The 17,727-nt window shown below is 37.6% G+C and overlaps 1 protein-coding gene across 3 annotated transcripts in view; it reads right to left on the bottom strand.

Annotated features, from left to right (window-relative positions):
• Positions 1–17,085, bottom strand: part of ZFPM2 (zinc finger protein, FOG family member 2) — a 465,367-nt gene extending 448,282 nt beyond the window's left edge. For 2 of the 3 annotated variants that reach the window (XM_073794661.1, XM_073794660.1), the window contains exon 1: positions 16,763–16,973. In XM_073794661.1, coding sequence (XP_073650762.1) covers positions 16,763–16,802 — 40 coding nt within the window. In that variant the 5' untranslated portion in view covers positions 16,803–16,973. Of the gene's footprint in view, positions 1–16,762 lie in introns of all 3 variants that reach the window. The other variant, XM_073794662.1, reaches the window with a different exon arrangement.
• Between the last annotated feature and the right edge of the window lie 642 nt (positions 17,086–17,727).

Genomic DNA, 17,727 nt, shown 5'->3' with positions numbered 1-17,727 from the left:
ATAGAAAAAATTATCATTATAGCTCTTCTCCCTCTCAGTAATGTCTGAATTGGACAGATATTGGAATATTTTATTAAATATTTTTCCATCTTCTATCCTTTCTTCCCAACCCCCAACCATATTTCTATCCTCCCAACTACACAACTGAGGGGAAGATAAGCAATTTAAAACTTAATTATATTGGCAATACGTACTTGACTATTTCCTACCCCTCACACACCTCCCCTTCGCAACAGAATTTATTAGTAGCAGTAATGGTAATGGTATGACAATAAGGGAATCTATGTCCTCCTCCAAATTTCCAGTCCTAATTCCCAGAGAAAAGCATCATTAATAATTTCTTGCACATTTTCAGACACTTTTCATGAAAATATATACATATACATGTATCTATTCGTTCTTTCATTTCTTAAAATACAAGTAGAGAGATGCCATACTGAAATATTTTTTTCACTTTATAAGTCTTTCAGATATTATCATAGCAGCATGGACACATCTGTCTTATCCTTTATAACACATGAATGACACTGGGGATTGCTCCACAACTTTATTTAACCCATCCCCTATTAATGGACGTTTAGGTGATTTCTAATTATTTGCTATTACAAACCATGCTGTAAGAGCACACATATGAAGGTTTCTATGGGATATGCGGAATTGCTAGGTCAAAGAGTATATGTGCAATTTTAATAGCTATAAACTGACAAATTGTCTTTCAAAGAGGTTACAGCAATTGGCAATCGCAGTTACAACTGGTCTGCCCCCTTGCTATTGAAAATTTATCCTTCTCGATACTCAGTTATAAAATTAGGCTAATGCATATGAATGAATGCAAAACTACCCTCGAAGACAATCTCGTGAGTTAAGCACAAACAGATTCAATTAAAAAGATATTGCTCTGTTCGTTTATTTTCGCATGCGTTGTCTCACTCAATAAAATATTCATAGTAAACTACTGAATGTCCTCAGTGACTGTTTTAGCCATCCGCTACAATGCTGTTATTAAATCAACATCTAAAAGTTGGACGGTAGCACAGAGGTCTAAGGTTAAATTCAAGATATCAATTGTTAAATTTAACAAAATGAAAGTAGACTAGAACCCACTGTCAGCTCACGGTTTTCTTGTCCTCTCTTATACCAAATTGGTAATTACCAAATACATTCAAAATCCGCTAATCGGGCTCTAGTTTTCAAAATCTGCATTGACCATCAACTACCTAAAGAATAAGTTCAAGTTCTTTAACACAGCACACAAAGTCCTTTAAAACTCTGGTCCCAAGTCAAGTTCAAGTTGCATTCTCTGTCACTGTTTTCTATGTACTTTTCATCTTTGCTCACAACTATTCACTGGACCTTGAAAATGTTATGTTCTTAATGCCTTTCTGCTCTTGGTCAAGCTGTTGATTCTGTTGGTATACAATTCCCTCTTGTCCTGACTGGATCTTCAGCTCCTCCTTCAAGACCCAGCTTAAGTAAGGTCTCATCCTAGAGGCTTACCCTGAGTCACAGAGGCGTCACTTTCTAGTTCCATCTATCAAGAACATATCATAGTGTACAGTAATCATGCCTTTCTCCTTCACTATCTAATGTGCTACTTGACAGGAGAGACCATAGTTTGTTGATTTTTGTATTTTCTCCTCCCCATGGTTTAGCACGTTACACACAATTGATACTTTGTTTAATGACTGTTGAATGAAGAAATGGGAGTTAATTTAATTTAAATATAAGGCATGTGAGTAACTCTTTTTCTTTCGGGTGGAAAACTTCAAAATCACTTTTATTAAAAGATAAACCACAGGAAATGTTGCTGAGTTTTTAAAAATTGTTCATTCATTCAGCTAATATTCTCTGAGTGTTGCTACGTTCCAGGTACTCTTCTAGCAATTGGAGGTACAGAAGTGAACAAGACCAGGTCCTGCCCATCAATCTTAGATTCTAGTGAGAAGTCATCTAATAAAGAAGTACACATACTAACAGATAAAAAAAGAAGATAATTTCAGATAAATATCAGTGTAATGAAAATAAAATAAGGTAACAGGCTAGAGAGCAAACTGAGGCATTTTCTGTATGGGGACAGAAAATTCTAAATGCGGGCTAAGGAAGGCCTTTCTTAACAGTTGACATGTGAAGTGAAAAGTGAATGATAAGAAGAAGACAGCCATATGGAAATCTAGGGAAATGGCATTTCAGAGACAGAAGTAGCTTGGCATGTTCAAGGAACAAAATGAAGACCAGTAAAGATAAAATGTAGTGAATGTAGGTGGTTTACAGGGGCCAGTCAGGGTAGGAATTGGGAAGAGAAGTGGCACATGATCATGGTATACTTGGTGATCAGGTCAGACAAGAAGGCAACAAATAGATCACAGAGGATGCAATAAGCAATGATTGTTAAAAACTCAGATGTCATTTGAAAAGGACATCCACTGGAGGACTTACAACAGCAAGGTGATAGGATTTGATTTTATGATTTTGAAAGAATCTTTTGGCAAATAAAAATGAAACTGTTCCCCTTTTATACGGCTATTTTGCAATGTAACAAGTGATCATATAGCCACCTACACAGAAATTCTTTCGAGTGGTCTTAAAGTTTTCGTGGGGCTGTGAAGCCCATTGAGTGTCTCATAAAAACCTCTTCCCAGAAAAATTCTTAAATACAGAAAATTTTGTATAAAATGTCTGGATAGTCTCAAACTCTTCAAAGTCTATGGATCCCAGGCTAAAAGTTCTTGATTCAATAATATAATAATTAATTTTTCCTTCTTGGGTTAATAAGAACAATGTGCATTCAACATTTGTTTCACCTCTGGTAATACCTAAGAGATTATTTCTCAGTATAAAGAACACCGGTGATAACCAGTTTAGAGAAAACAAATCCCTAAAAGTCTTTCTTAGTAACATCCCACACCTGAACCCTTTTGTTCATCTTTTTTCAAAATGTAAACTTACAAACCAAGGATGAAAAAACATAAAAGTGAATGTCAGACTGATCAGTCCAGACACTGAATCTCAAACTCATATTCTTCCTTAAGTGAGAGTTCCGAAGCCATAGAACTAATCAAGAAATTGCGGTCTAGCTGACCAAATAGCTGATTGCTATTTCCATTCATAGGAACTGCTGATCTTAATTATTTTTATGATGTGGCAGTTTCTCATTTGTCAATTCTAATTTTCCTCAATGAATAATTAGATATTTATCTGATGCAGCTTACCCATATGCAAAAAAAGGATGCAGTTGAAAACCTCATGGAGTGTTCTAATTTCCCTGACACCATACACAAAAATAAGCTCAAAATGAATCAAAGACCTAAATGTAAGGCCAGACACTATAAAACTCTTGGAGGAAAACATAGGCAGAACACTCTATGACATACATCACAGCAAGATCCTTTTTGACCCACCTCCTAGAGAAATGGAAATAAAAACAAAAATAAACAAATGGGACCTAATGAAACTTCAAAGCTTTTGCACAACAAAAGAAACCATACAACCCTCAGAATGGGAGAAAATATTTGCAAATGAAGCAACTGACAAAGGCTTATTCTCCAAAATTTACAAGCAGCTCATGCAGCTCAATGGCAAAAAAACAAACAACCCAGTCCAAAAATGGGCAGAAGACCTAAATAGACATTTCTCCAAAGAAGATATACAGATTGCCAATAAACACATGAAAGGATTCTCAACATCGCTAATCATTAGAAAAATGCAAATGAAAACTACGATGAGGTATCACCTCACACCGGTCAGAATGGCCATCATCAAAAAATCTACAAACAATAACTGCTGGAGAGGGTGTGGAGAAAAGGAAACCCTCTTGCACTGCTGGTGGGAATGTAAATTGATACAGTCACTATGGATAGCAGTATGGAGGTTCCTTAAAAAACTAAAAATAGAAGTACCATATGACCCAGCAATCCCACTACCGGGCATATACCCTGAGAAAACTATAATTCAAAAAGAGACATGTACCACAATGTTCATTGCAGCACTATTTACAATAGCCAGGACATGGAAGCAATCTAAGTGTCCATCGACAGATGAATGGATAAAGAAGATGTGGCACATGTATACAACGGAATATTACTCAGCCATAGAAAGAAACGAAATTGAGTTATTTGTGGTGAGTTGGATGGACCTAGAGACTGTCATACAGAGTGAAGTAAGTCAGAAAGAGAAAAACGAATACTGTATTCTAACACATATATATGGAATCTAAAAAAAAAAAAAAAAAATGGTTCTGAAGAACCTAGAGGCAGGACAGGAATAAAGATGCAGATGTAGAGAATGGACTTGAGGACACGGGGAAGGGGAAGGGGAAGCTGGGATGAAGTGAGAGAGTGGCATGGACATATATACACTACCAAATGTAAAGTAGATAGCTAGTGGGAAGCAGCCACATAGCACAGGAAGATCAGCTCGGTGGGATAGGGAGGATGGGAGGGAGATGTAAGAAGGAGGAGATATGGGGATACATGTTTATGTATAGTTGATTCACTTTGTGATACAGCAGAAATTAACACACCATTGTAAAGCAATTATACTCCAATAAAGATGTTAAAAAAAACATGGAATAACAGAAACAAACAGACAAAAAATGCTAAAGGAATAAAAGGGTTCAGAAGGCAGTATTAGATAATCTATGATACTGTGTGTGTGCACGCGCACAGAAAAGCAAATTAATAAACTTTAGAGGGCTTCCCTGGTGGCGCAGTGGTTGGGAATCTGCCTGCCAATGCAGGGGACACGGGTTTGAGCCCTGGTTTGGGAAGATCCCACATGCCGCAGAGCCACTAAGCCCGTGAGCCACAACTACTGAGCCTGAGCATCTGGAGCCTGTGCTCCGCAACGGGAGAGGCCACGACAGTGATAGGCCCGCGCACCGCGATGAAGAGTGGCCCCGCTCGCCGCAACTGGAGAAAGCCCTGGCACAGAAATGAAGACCCAACACAGCCAAAAATAAATAAATAAATTTATTAAAATAAAATAAAATAAAAAAACTTTAGACAGCTGCTCATGGATACGCAAAAAAAAAAAAACCTCTAAATACTTATCAAAGTAATTTTCATTTTACAACTGTTATACCACCTTAAAACGAAACATCATTTTTACTGAATAACTGAGAAATGTATCACAGACTTATACAGCAACTGGGCTAGGGAAATCCACTTGTGTTCTCATTTCCCTGATGTAACAAAAAGTATTGACCATTATTAGCTACCACCAGTAAATAACATCCATCAGCAATGTGACCATCAGAACAGAATCACTAAAGTGCTTCTTTTGCCTGAAACATCTTTTCTGAAAAAGTTTTTGTAACCACACCTAAATGATTCCTCATTATTCCTGAGACGAGAGAGAGAGAGAGAGAGAGAGAGGTAGACAGATCGATAGATAGGTCTCTTTGTTCCATATAAATGTATGTAGAAGAGACTAGGTCATTTTCTTATGGCACCTTTCTTGGCAGTATTACTAATCACGACTGAAATGGCCATTAGCCCCCATTCCCTGATCACTCATTCTGAGTACCACTTCAGGTTTTGGCGCATGTGCTTTCATACAGTATTCCACTTATACTATCAGTAATACAGCACCTTGCAGAATTCATCCTGTTGGTATTAAGCCTACAGTATTAGCTGAGACCCAACTGTCCTTTGGAGATCTGACCCTTAAAACTCAGAGAAAAGCGATACATCCTAAAGGATTTCTAGAGAGAATCAAACTGCCCTAAATCTAAATTCAAATCCAAGCTGTCCAAATTCCAATACTATAACGGTTTTACTAATTTTCATGGCTAACACTGGAAAACATTTTATTCTGAAACTAGCTATTTTGGTTTTCTTTCTTTCCTTTTTCTTTCTTCCCTTCCTTGTTTCTTCTAATAGTAGACATAATTTATCTAATTTACCTAATAGTAGATATAATCAATATCTACTATTAATTATGTTCAAACTCAAAAGCGATCTACAGTGTTGTTCTGTAGTAGCATATAAACTGGCTAACATATATTTTAGGTGATTTTAATATGTCAAGAATTTGGGATTTTCCATGATTAAAATACAAAGAAACATTATAATAATCCTATCACCAGCAAGAGTAAAGTTCAGCAAACTACAGCCACAATCATCCACTAACCACAGACCTGTACAAAATATAAAGTTCTCCCATTGTGCCTAGAAAGGTTTTCCCAAACTCTGACATGTCTAAACCGTGTAATAGAATATTTTTCACCTAAGCTTCGCATAATCTATGATACCCAAACACCTGGAGCTGATAACTCTAGATTAATTTACATTGTAACTTCCCCTCAGTAAATCTATATTTCTCCATAAAAAGTATTTTCTAATATTAAATTTAGCCAATTTATGTGTCATGATTATTTTTGCCTTACGAGATCATAATAAAATGAAATACGCAAAAGTCATTATATATTGCAAAGTATCACATAAAATATCACGTAATTATTAAAAAAAATATGCCCTTGCCCTTGTGACATAAAGCATGTAAAAACATTAGATTAAAAGAACAGGAAGGTAGTCACAGATTTCTGTTTGTAGACTGAATCTTCATGCCTTTAAGTGACTATCAAATATTAGGGCCTAGACCTAAAAAGAAAGAATGAAATATTAACAATGTCCCACCTTGTGGGAGCTCGACATCACTTGACACTACACAGAAACTGACCTTTTTGTCCTTCAGGCTTGCCTACCCAGCCCCATCTTCTATCGCAAAAGCCAAATCATCTGATCCCAAACTAACTGTCAACTGCCTGTGATGGTGGGGAAGCCAGACATCAATCAATCAGGTTTTATCAGACGCTCTCTTCGTTTCTCTGTTGTGCTCATCTTATCATCTGACCCAGTTGTAGCCCTGACTTCAGAAGCTTAAGCAACTTGATGACAAAATATGTGCCGGTTTGTCCAAGATGCACATCGTTAAGAAGTGGGGTGATATTTTTAGCAGCTACCTAATATATTTGCAAATGAACTCTTGAATATTTCAGTTCTGCACAGGCCCCATGCTGGTCAGTCTCTCCTGCCCACTGACTCTGTTCTTGGCTGTGGGAGGCCCAATAAATCAAAAATCTGTAAAAGTACTTAGGTACAAGTCAAACATCACAGGGAAATGTCACTGTTTTCATGACAATGTGGGCAGAAAGGCTAACAAAATGAGAATTTCAGGATGTCACTTCAAGAAAAGAAAGAAGACCTAATTGATAAATGTGCAGAATACAAATTCAGATAGTTTTATCCCAAATAAATAAAAATAAGTCAGAAAATTAAAAGCCTTTTTATCTATTCCTATTGACTGGAGTCTTAGAGGAAAAAAATGTTTAGACTGTCCATGCTGTTGGCAAATCTACATTAGCTGTCCCGCTGCTCTAATGATATAAAGAATGCACTCGTACACATAAACTAGTTGGGTAAGGAATCAACTATGACATAGATTATGAGTTACAAATTTTTTAATTCAAAGAAAATATCTTTTACATAATTTTTACACAAAAGTGAGAAGAGTGAAATATAGACATATTTTGTGGATATAAATACTCTATGTTAGCATAAGTATCCACTTGCTTAACTTAGTCTTCTTTTTTCTTCAAGGAGTAATTAATTTTTAAGATTTTCCTTAAAATCAGAAGAACAACTTTTATGACGAATATAGGATTTTCATTAAAGGCAATGTTGTCAATATCCCATCCAGCTCTCATTAAAATCTTCACTGAACTATATTTTGAAAGCAGCATAAAATTTATCCACAAAACTTATTCACATAAATACATACCTTAATCATAAAAGTATGGACTATGAACATCGCAATGTATTACAGTGATAATATTTTGACATGGATGAAAATGCACACCATGAAAATAATTTGTACACAACAAATGAGAAAGTACAAGAATAATTTGTACAGCATTTCAAAAGATTCCCACTGAATTCAAAGCGTTTTATTTAAAAAAAATTTTTTTAAAGCCTTTGAACTTCTCAGTAGACACAGTAAGCAAGAATTCTTACTAAAATTAATGATAACACAAATTTGTATCATTTAATTTTAAATAATCAGAACTTTTAATTGAATTACCTGATAATCTTTAAAACCTTTCTTCTAAATTAGGGAATTTAAATGTAGTAAGCAAGAGGGAAATGGACAATGTTTAGTGTATTCAATTATTATTACTATCATTATTATTTTTTATTATCTTTAAAGCCACTTAGTAGTATAAGATTTTCAGCTATTTTTTTGGCACACATTTAGAGGAATCTGGCCCTCAACTGAACTTGAATATCTGTCAATTAACTATTTTTAATCTTCTAACTTCCAGTTTATTGCAGGCTCACAACAATTTCAGAATATACCACAACAAAGCAAGTCTTTCTTAAAGAGTACACTATTATTCATATCCCAAACGAACAACTAATAAGAAAATTAAAAGTTCCACATTAATAGGTAATAAAGGACAAATATTTGTCTCAGTTTTGTAATTAATTCTTCACCCTACTCAAGTTTAAAGATATTTCCAAATTTTGAAATAAATAAAATAATTGTAGAGATTGTGGCTGAAAAACCTATGTCAAATAACTCACACAAGAAATCTTCCATATGCAATATTATATAGATGTCAACTTGTTGAAAATTCTCTTCTACTGTCTCAACAAGAGATGTTCACCAAAGTCCTACAAATGTAGGTTAGAGTAATTCATATCTTCAAAAGGATTTCTCTAAGAAGGGAATCAACTAAAAAATAATGTTAAATATATCTTCAATAAATGTCCGTTTAGAGATAATTTTAGATGCATTTTAAGGTTTAAAATAGCTTTTAAAATAGGCTGCACAAAAGCTAGGTGTTACAGCTTTTATGTGGGCTATTAAAATTATATATGTTTGTGGTAGCCTATATATAAGCTATTTTATATATATTTGTGGTAGTTGGTTAAGATACATCTAACATTATCAAAAGTCAAATCATGTATAAGAAACATCAGACTAATACCATTCAACAACTTCTAACAATTCAAAGGGGCAACAGTCAGTGGCAGATGCCCAGATGAAATGAAGGTCTATTTAATACTAAATATTACACTAGTGCCTCTTATAAACATATTCCCTTTATTTTTTTACACTCATGGGGATATTACCAGAATATTAAATATTAAATGGCACTGCCTTGCAGACTATATAAAGAGCTGACTTTCAGCTATTACATGGACAATGCCTGGAATGAATAAGCAATTATATGGCATTGGTTATAGCCATCAGGCACTCAACATTCATTTTTAAAATCTCCAAAATCATGAGATACATATACAGTTTCCCCATATACAAACTTATTTAAGTTTATTTAGTGCCCACAAGCTTAACAGTAAAGTACAGCATTTCAGGCACCATTTCTAAATCCAGTTTTTACTCTTTAGCATAATTTTTTAAAAGAATAAGATGAATTTCCAAGGATCTGATTTAGAAAAAAAAAATGTTTATTTTAAGTGATCACTGTCTCTTAGAAATATCAACAAAATAGCATGTCTTTTGTTTCCTGGCTTTTGCAACTTAGGACCTTTTATTATCTTTGCAAACATCCTTTGAAGACATCTATCCTTTCAGCTTACTACATTAGGATTTCCTTTATTTACTTACTACATTAGGATTTCCTTTATTAGCAATGAATATTTGTTAACACTAAAATAAAAGTGTCCACGCCACTTCTTCCATGGACCTTTCATAGCAAAACTCTCTGGCCTCAGACATGGGACTGGTTATCCTGCACCCATCGTGAGGCAAAACTGGTCCTCAAAAGTACTTTAAAAATAGTGGATACATTATTATAATGGACCAGGAAAGAAGGGATGAAAGAGAAAAAATAAGAGCTTCTTATTTTAACACCGGAAATCTTGACCAAAACCAGTTCTACCCAGTAATTATCATATATTCATTTTTAGGAGTATTTGTCAAAAGCACAAATTACTAAGGCTTTAAATAATCCTGACTAGACAATTCTTCTCTTTTTGTCCTCTCAAAAAGACAGTCTGACAGTAATGGTATGACACCCTCTCAGACAAGCCTCTCGGCATTAATATTTAAATCTTACCTATCCCTTGTGATTGGAATTCAGCCTCTATTCGCAAAAACTAAATCAATGTTCTTAGAGTTCAAACTAGATCCCTAAACAGTTTGCCACTCTCTATGCACAGATAAGATAAACTTTCTTTGACCCAAGAGATGAAGTTGCCATGACGATCAGAGAGTCCACTTTCTATATTGATATTTTGCTGATGTAACAACAAATAGAACCAGATCCTAGTGCTGATAATGGTGATTAATTAATACTAATATTGATCCCTACAAGCAAGAGACAAGGCTATTAACTTGAAGCCTGAAAAGTCAATTGTTACCTGTGGCAGAGATACTAGGAGCTGATTTGGAAGCATAATAAACAAATGTGCTATCTTTATGCTAATACCTTTAAAGAGATAGTTCTTTCTAGAATGCCAAATATTGCGATGTCTGAGCTTATTAATTTAATTGCATTTCAGTTTTTAAAAATGTAACCTATTGAATGATACATACTTACCCCTTTATCTATGGTGGAAACACATTCTCTGGGACTGAAGTAACAGACTTTCGCTGCTGTTCATTTGGTGAGGGAATGAACTGATAATTTTACACAGTGGCAGGCACTGAATCAGACAGGGTTTCAAAAATACCTGCAGTGCTCTTCTGAAATGTCCTACTAATCCTTCGGAATTGGGAAAGTAACAAAAACTCCAAGGGAATATGATTTGGAGAATGAGAGCTCCAAAGTTAATGTATTCACTCACATTTTCTAGTGAACAAAGATTGCATTCAAAAAAGTATTCTTGAAAAATTTTTTATTCCCAGATAAACCTAATTTTAGATTTTCCACACAATTTAGCCAAACATCAAAAACCTGCTCTAAAGTGTCACCTTATGAAAACCTGAATATACATTCTTTTGAAGGAAAGTTCATTTGAGAAGGCATTTTCTTTGAACATAAAAATTAATCACAGAATGTAGAGTATATAAGATTACTTTATTCATTTAATACCTTTTTAGCAAAAGTTACATATTGAAAAGGGGATGTGATTAAAATGCCAGTAAGTCCATTCTTGATTTGCCTTGTTTATGGGGAAGAGCAAAAATATCAGTATTAGAAATCCATACATCTAATTCCAGATATGTCATTTTAGCAAACACATTAGCTTCAATCTCATTCTCTCAAAACTTTTTCCAGAGATAAGAACTATCAGCAAAATGGGCTAACTAGTTTCATTTCTTTGTTTTTATCATGTGGAGGAAGAGTTAATTTAGTCCTTAAATAGTCCTCAAACAGCAGAAATAACATGGATGAGGGAGGCCTTCAAGAGCTCATGAACGGGAGAAATGAGTTACCTTAACTGTAACACACAAAGTTAACTTAATTTACACTACCAAACAGGCAAAACATACATACATATGAGCTAGACAGCTGACATAATCATTGAATATTTTAACTTATCCCCACAATTAACCCGAAACAAACTGATGTGTAAATCTTTGCATTAACCCTTAAGTATATAATAGATTTTAAATTAGCAGAATGTAAAAATCAGAAACAAATTGTTTAACTGCACTACTGTCTTGCAAAACTTAACAGTACCAACTTAAACAATATAGGACAAGTCACATATTTTCTATGTCTATATTTAAATAGCTCAGGAAATAAAATTTTAATTTACAAAGACTTATTGGTACCTTGCAATGTCTAAAGTGAACACTGATATCTTATGTGCAATTCAAAGAGATGCTTACACTCCTTGTAAATGAACCAATACAATTGTATTATTCTTAACGTTTCTACCTATAATTTATAGAAGAGTTCAAACTTCTTTGTCCATTTAAAAAATATTGAGATATATAATATTAAACCTCATAATTTTTCTTACTGCATAATTTTACAAATGAACCACTTTAGAAAGTTACCAGAAGTGGAAAACATAAGAGCTGCTCTTTTAATTCCAAGACATATCACCAAGTTTTAACCCTAAACTCTTTTATAGCAACTAGGGATGAAAATGCTACCTCATTTATATTTGCATTGTTGACTCCACTGAACTTAAAAAAAAAAACCTGGCTTCATGATAATAACTCTTAAAAACTAGGATTCATATATTAGCCATTTTTAAATTTTCCTATTTTTAAAAAATCTACTAAATATTTATTCTTAGATTTTTCAGAAAAATTCTATGTATTGATATATTTCAAATTTGTAAATAAAGAAATTAATTTTTTACCTTACATTGGGTACCAATCTTTCTATTTTATTGATGAAACAACTATTATACATAATGTATTTTCCTTTATTTCATGGCCAGTGTAAAAACAGGCTTTCTGAAATGTTACTCAGTCAAAAACATAGAAAATAAAATCCCTAACATGAGCCATACCATAAGCCAAAGAGAATGGCTTATTTTTTAAATGTTATAGTTAATTATTTTTAAAATCCAAAGAAATGAGTAATATGCTTCAAAGCAAAGATCTGTCTTAATATTTGGCAGGTGAAGAGAAAACATCCTGAGTATAAGAGTGATCAATGTATTTCAAATGTGCATAGCATACCCAAACCCCTTTTAAAAAATAATAATATTAATGATAATACGGTAGTTAATTAACCCCCAAATTATGGATTGAACATTAATACCAGAAACACTAAAAAAAAAAAAAAAATCCTACACTAGAACAATGAAAAATAACCACAACCACTTCTTTGTGTAACGTAATTTTAAGGTTCTAAAGATGATCCACTTAGAGATTTTCACATTTGCAAATATTAAATAAATTTAATATGCAATGTTCTCATGTAAAACAATCGTTTTATAAGTAAAACATTTAATATTATGTACTTTTTAAAAAAATAGCATAAAACATTAAAATTCTACTGTGCAAGTCAGGGACTCATACAGCCTGAATTTATTAGATCATCTCAAATAACAAAAAGGTTATTTATTCACTATGAAAGGATTCCACCTTCTGCAAAAGCCCCAGTACAGAACTGCTAACGAGATTATTCTTAACAGGGGACATTTTACTTTCAAGGTGTATATATTCATTCCCAATATCTACTTCACTTAAAAAAAAATTCTGCCTCTTAATTCACCCTTTCTTTTTCCTTCACCACAAATTATTTGGCACATGATCTAGACCGAACATTTCTGTTCTACATGTTTGAAAACATCAAGCAATCTAAAAGTTTTAGGAAAACTGTTCTTGAATGGTATCAAGAAGAGTGCCTTTTCTTAATGTTAGATGAAAATAAAGTACTTGAGTTTCTTTCCTCCCTTTCGATGTCTACATTAACTACTAGCTGGCATTTGCACAAAAAAAAGAAAAAAAAATTTTTTCCTGAACCCATAGCCAATACACTTAAGTGTGAATGAAGTTGGGGACAGATAGGGCAGTAAACACATTACTAGAGACAACAGCTTTAAGAAGAAAATGACAGTAAACTGCACACACAACACAGTTACTAATCATAAAGAGATACATTGGTAAAAGAAAAAAAAATCATCATTTCTGTCATAAATTTTGCAGTGCAGCCCCAGAATGGAGAACAATCTGGGCAATTTATTGGCATATTGGCAGGAGGTGATAAGGCTAAAAACAACAACAGCGAGCAGCTGTGCGAGGAGATGGGCAGATAGCATGATATGGCTCCCACACCAAACACCTCCCGTCCTATCAGGGCTTTTTATCAAACCAGGATTACAATAATAGCTCAGGAGAGAAAGCTTCTGAGGGGAGGGCAGAAAATATAGTCTTGGAATAGGAAAAAAAAATCTGAATTTTGGGACAAAACATGGGGGCAAAATACATAATTTATCACTGTATTATCAGGAAATCCAGGCAGTCTAATCAAGGAGCACTGAGTGACTATTTTTTGCCTTATCATCCAAAGTGGTGGAAACGGAGAAGGAATTATCAGGCTTCTGCAGATTGCTGGGCTGGAATTTTAATGGTAATAATCGGGTTTCTGATGGTATATCTTCTCTGCTTATCTTTCCCATTATCTCCTCTTATCTGGCCAGTCATCATAGCAAATTAATGGTGCTCTTTCAGCGTTGCCTTTTTATCGCTGCCCAGAGAGCACCCAAGGGGATAGAATAAGCAAAATATTAAAATACTGTATAAATCACAATTTTAGATAGCAGGGAACTGTACGCAGTAAAAGAAAAAAAAAAAAACTGTGCCCAACAACCTTTTTGTCCTTTAAATTGACTGTCTTCAGAGTTTCTGGTATAAGCTGACTTTTGCTTGTCATAGTTGCTCTAAATTGGGTATGTTTTATCAGCGATGCCAAAGCTTTATTTTCAAATTCTGAACGTTTCCAAGTTTAAAATGCAGTTTCATTAGTTACATGAAACGCTACTGTTTCAAAATGCATCTCTTTCTGATATTTTCCAAACTTCTATTTGATCCAGAATATCAAAAGCAACACTGTTGTTTGTAATCGTTTAAAAAAATGCTACACTTCTTATACACTACTAAAATTGGAGGGAGAGACCTATCATGGTAATGACTTTGAGTACCGAGACAAACTTCTCCACCTGCAAAACTGCCTCCTCCTCCTGGACAGGCAAAAGGAGGCAAATGCCAATAGGTTACAAACAAAGTGACTTTACAGCTGGTCAAACTAGTATCCACCCCCCCCCCCAAAAAAAACAGCTATTAGATAGCACTGCTCTATATAACAATTCAAAGAGCTCTAATTTTTCATTTTCCTTAACAGTGCAAGGGGAGAAGTGTGTCCACATTTGCATAGATTATCACTGTGACCCCAACTTGAATCCACCAAAAGTCTAAACTGCATGTATATTAATACCACATATGAATGCATATATCAGCAGGCAACGATCACTGTCAACAAATATAAATATAATACTTGTTCACTTTCAAATGAGAGAACTTTTAAGTATTTTTGATAGTTAATAAACCACAGCATTCAAATAAGACTAAAATGTTTTATGACCTATAACACAAGTGTAGCATCAGCAATTAGTTCCAACGCTTTAATCTTCAATTATATGAGGTGGACATAGAAGGATAGAAAAAAAAATTTTAATGTAGCTAATTGGGAAGATAACAAAGTATTTCCAAGTAGAATCAGATGGTCTTTGCACCATACAATCAATTAATATTAATTATTTATTAACAATCTAGACGACAGCCGTGAACTAAAAAGCATTTTGCCTTTAATAATGTTTACAATCATATCTTATAATAAGCACAGTTTTGTACTATAAAATGCAACATTTACACACAGGGACGTGATCAATTTAGTTCTAAAAGGTAAAAGGCTATTAGTTGAAACCATACAATAATCACTCTGAAAAAGTGAAAGTCTTCAAGAACGGTATCTCTACTCAATTAAAACTGCTTTGAGCCAAAAGTTAAGTCCAGTCCTTGCTTTAACCCAAGTTGCAGTAAACAGGAACTTAAGCATAAGAGGCGAAATCCACGAAATAAAAGCTATTGAGTCCGGTCTCAGAGGCAAGGCTCAAAATACTTATGTAGCAAACTGCTTATATCCTGGACCCCACTTCATACTGGCTACGTTGATTTATATGATTTATTTTAAAACTACATTAAATGAAATTTTCAACACGAGGAGGTGAGTAGGGTTAATAATCAAGGGGGAAGGAGTGAAATTAAAGCTTTTTCCTAAAATTACACAATAATCAGTTTTACACTAGTTGCCAGACTTTAAACAACACGAAGGAATGGACACACCACATGGCTGGCAAAAAATAAAAAAATAAATAAGGCTGTTTCTCCTTTTCGGCCAAAGCGTTGAAGACGTGTCGCAGGGCGACAAAACACCATGGGAAGGATTTTCCCCAAGACGTGAAAAGTTGGCCGAGTTGAGCTCTGCGGGTGTGTGCGTTTCGGGCAGGTGCCTCTCGCCCCGCTGTGTCCTTTCAGTACCACCCAGGCCCCCAGGGGCTCGGGGGTTTCAGGTCACGCTCTCTGCGGCGCCCAGGCTGCCTTGAACTCCCGCCTTCCGCGCTGGGAAGCGACCGGCGGCCCCTCCCAGCGAGAACTCCCGGCGCCTGCAGGGCCCGAGGTAAACCGCACGCCCGCTCCGCAGACCTCCCCGGCTACGCGAACCGGACGGGCCCGGAGCCCCCGGCCAGACCCGCAGGGCGGAGGCGCACGGCTGCCTGCTGCAGAGGCGCGAACTTTTACACCTACTTTTTGTTTCGCTTCGGCTTTGGGATCGCGACCCAGACACTGATTTTCCACCGCCTGGGGACGTTGTCCCCCTCGCCCCGAGGTCTCGACCAGCTGTTCGGAGAACTAAGTTCTCACCCCCGGTTGCTAAAAAGTGGTCCCCGAGAGTAGCAGCTCGTCAAACGCAACAACAATGACAACAGCCGCGCTAGTAACAAATCTCCTAAATGAGTGGGGCTGCCCAGGCAGGCTCCACGAGACAGCAGCGCTAACTGCGCGCGGGGGTCGGGTTAAAAAGGACCCCGGAGCGCGAAGGATGAGCCGAACAGGAGTGGGCTGCTCGTCGCAGCCGCTGTCTTGCCTGGCGCTCGGGCTGTCCGTGTGTCTGTGCCCGACTAGTTGTCCCTCCAGCTGCTCAGGCAAAGTTTGACAAATCCCGGGCAGCGGGAAAGGATTTCCCCGAGTCTCCCTCCCTTTTCCCGCCCCGCGCGCCCCCCTCCTCAGAAATAATCCCACCAACTCTCGGCCCCCCGTGCAAACTTACGTTTGATCTGCCTGGGTTTGCTCTGCTTTCGCCGGGACATTTCGGCGGCGGCCGCTGCCACTGGGGCTCCCGCGGTGCCCGCGGTCGGGGCTGCCGCTTCCTCGGCTCCCGCCGCCGCCGCCGCCGCCGCCGCCGCTGCCGCTGGCCAGGCTCGGGCCGCCGCCGGCCGGACTCCAGGTGCTCCGGACGCGCGGGATCCGAGCGCTGGGCTCCTCCGGGAGCCGCGGATCCACGTTTGGAGATGAGCAGGCAAATAAGGAGAGAGAGGGGGGCAAAGAGAGTGTGACAGTGGGGAGGGTGGGGGGAGTGGGAGAGCGATGGGGGGGAATGGGAATTTTCAAACGAATGGACAGGGAGAGAGAAAAGGGAAAGGGGGGCACGGAAAGAAGGAAGAGAAAGAGGGAGGGAAGGGAGAGCGAGCTGAGGGGAGAGGGGAGGAGAGGGGGCGGAAGGCGCGGGAGGAGGAGCGCTCTCGCTCTCCCCTCTCCGCGGCTCGCGGGGCAGATACTCGAGCGCCGCCGCCGCCGCCGCCGCCGCCGCCGCCGCCGCTCCGGGCCGCGCAGCTCTCGCTCTGCCGCGGGAGGTGGCGAGGCGAGGGAGGGAGGGGCGCGCCGGGGCTGTGGGGAGGGGGGACTATTCCATCAGCGAAAGGAGGATTGGCTGCATCCAAAGCCAGTCCGGATGCAAACTAGGGCCCTGGCCTGGTCGCGTGGGGTTCAGGGGAGCGCGGCGGGGGGTTGGAGGGACAGAGGGAGGCGTGGGGCGGGCTTGGAGGGGGGCCACCTTCTGCAGTTGTCACCGCGTCAGCTCTGGGCTTTTGCCAGAGCACCCCTCCTCCCCTTCCCGGCAACTTCTTTTCAACAGCCCCTCTGATGGACCCCAACTCTCCTCTCTCACGCCTCGCCTATCCAGCGGGGCACAAAGAAATCTCAGTCACTCCATAAACTTTGTGCTTCCAGTTATGC

Source organism: Tursiops truncatus, chromosome 17, assembly GCF_011762595.2.
Source record: "Tursiops truncatus isolate mTurTru1 chromosome 17, mTurTru1.mat.Y, whole genome shotgun sequence".
NCBI classification, from domain to species: Eukaryota; Metazoa; Chordata; class Mammalia; order Artiodactyla; family Delphinidae; genus Tursiops; species Tursiops truncatus.
The sequence above is the reverse complement of the archived record's forward strand: the minus strand, read 5'-3'. Positions and strand labels throughout refer to the sequence as shown.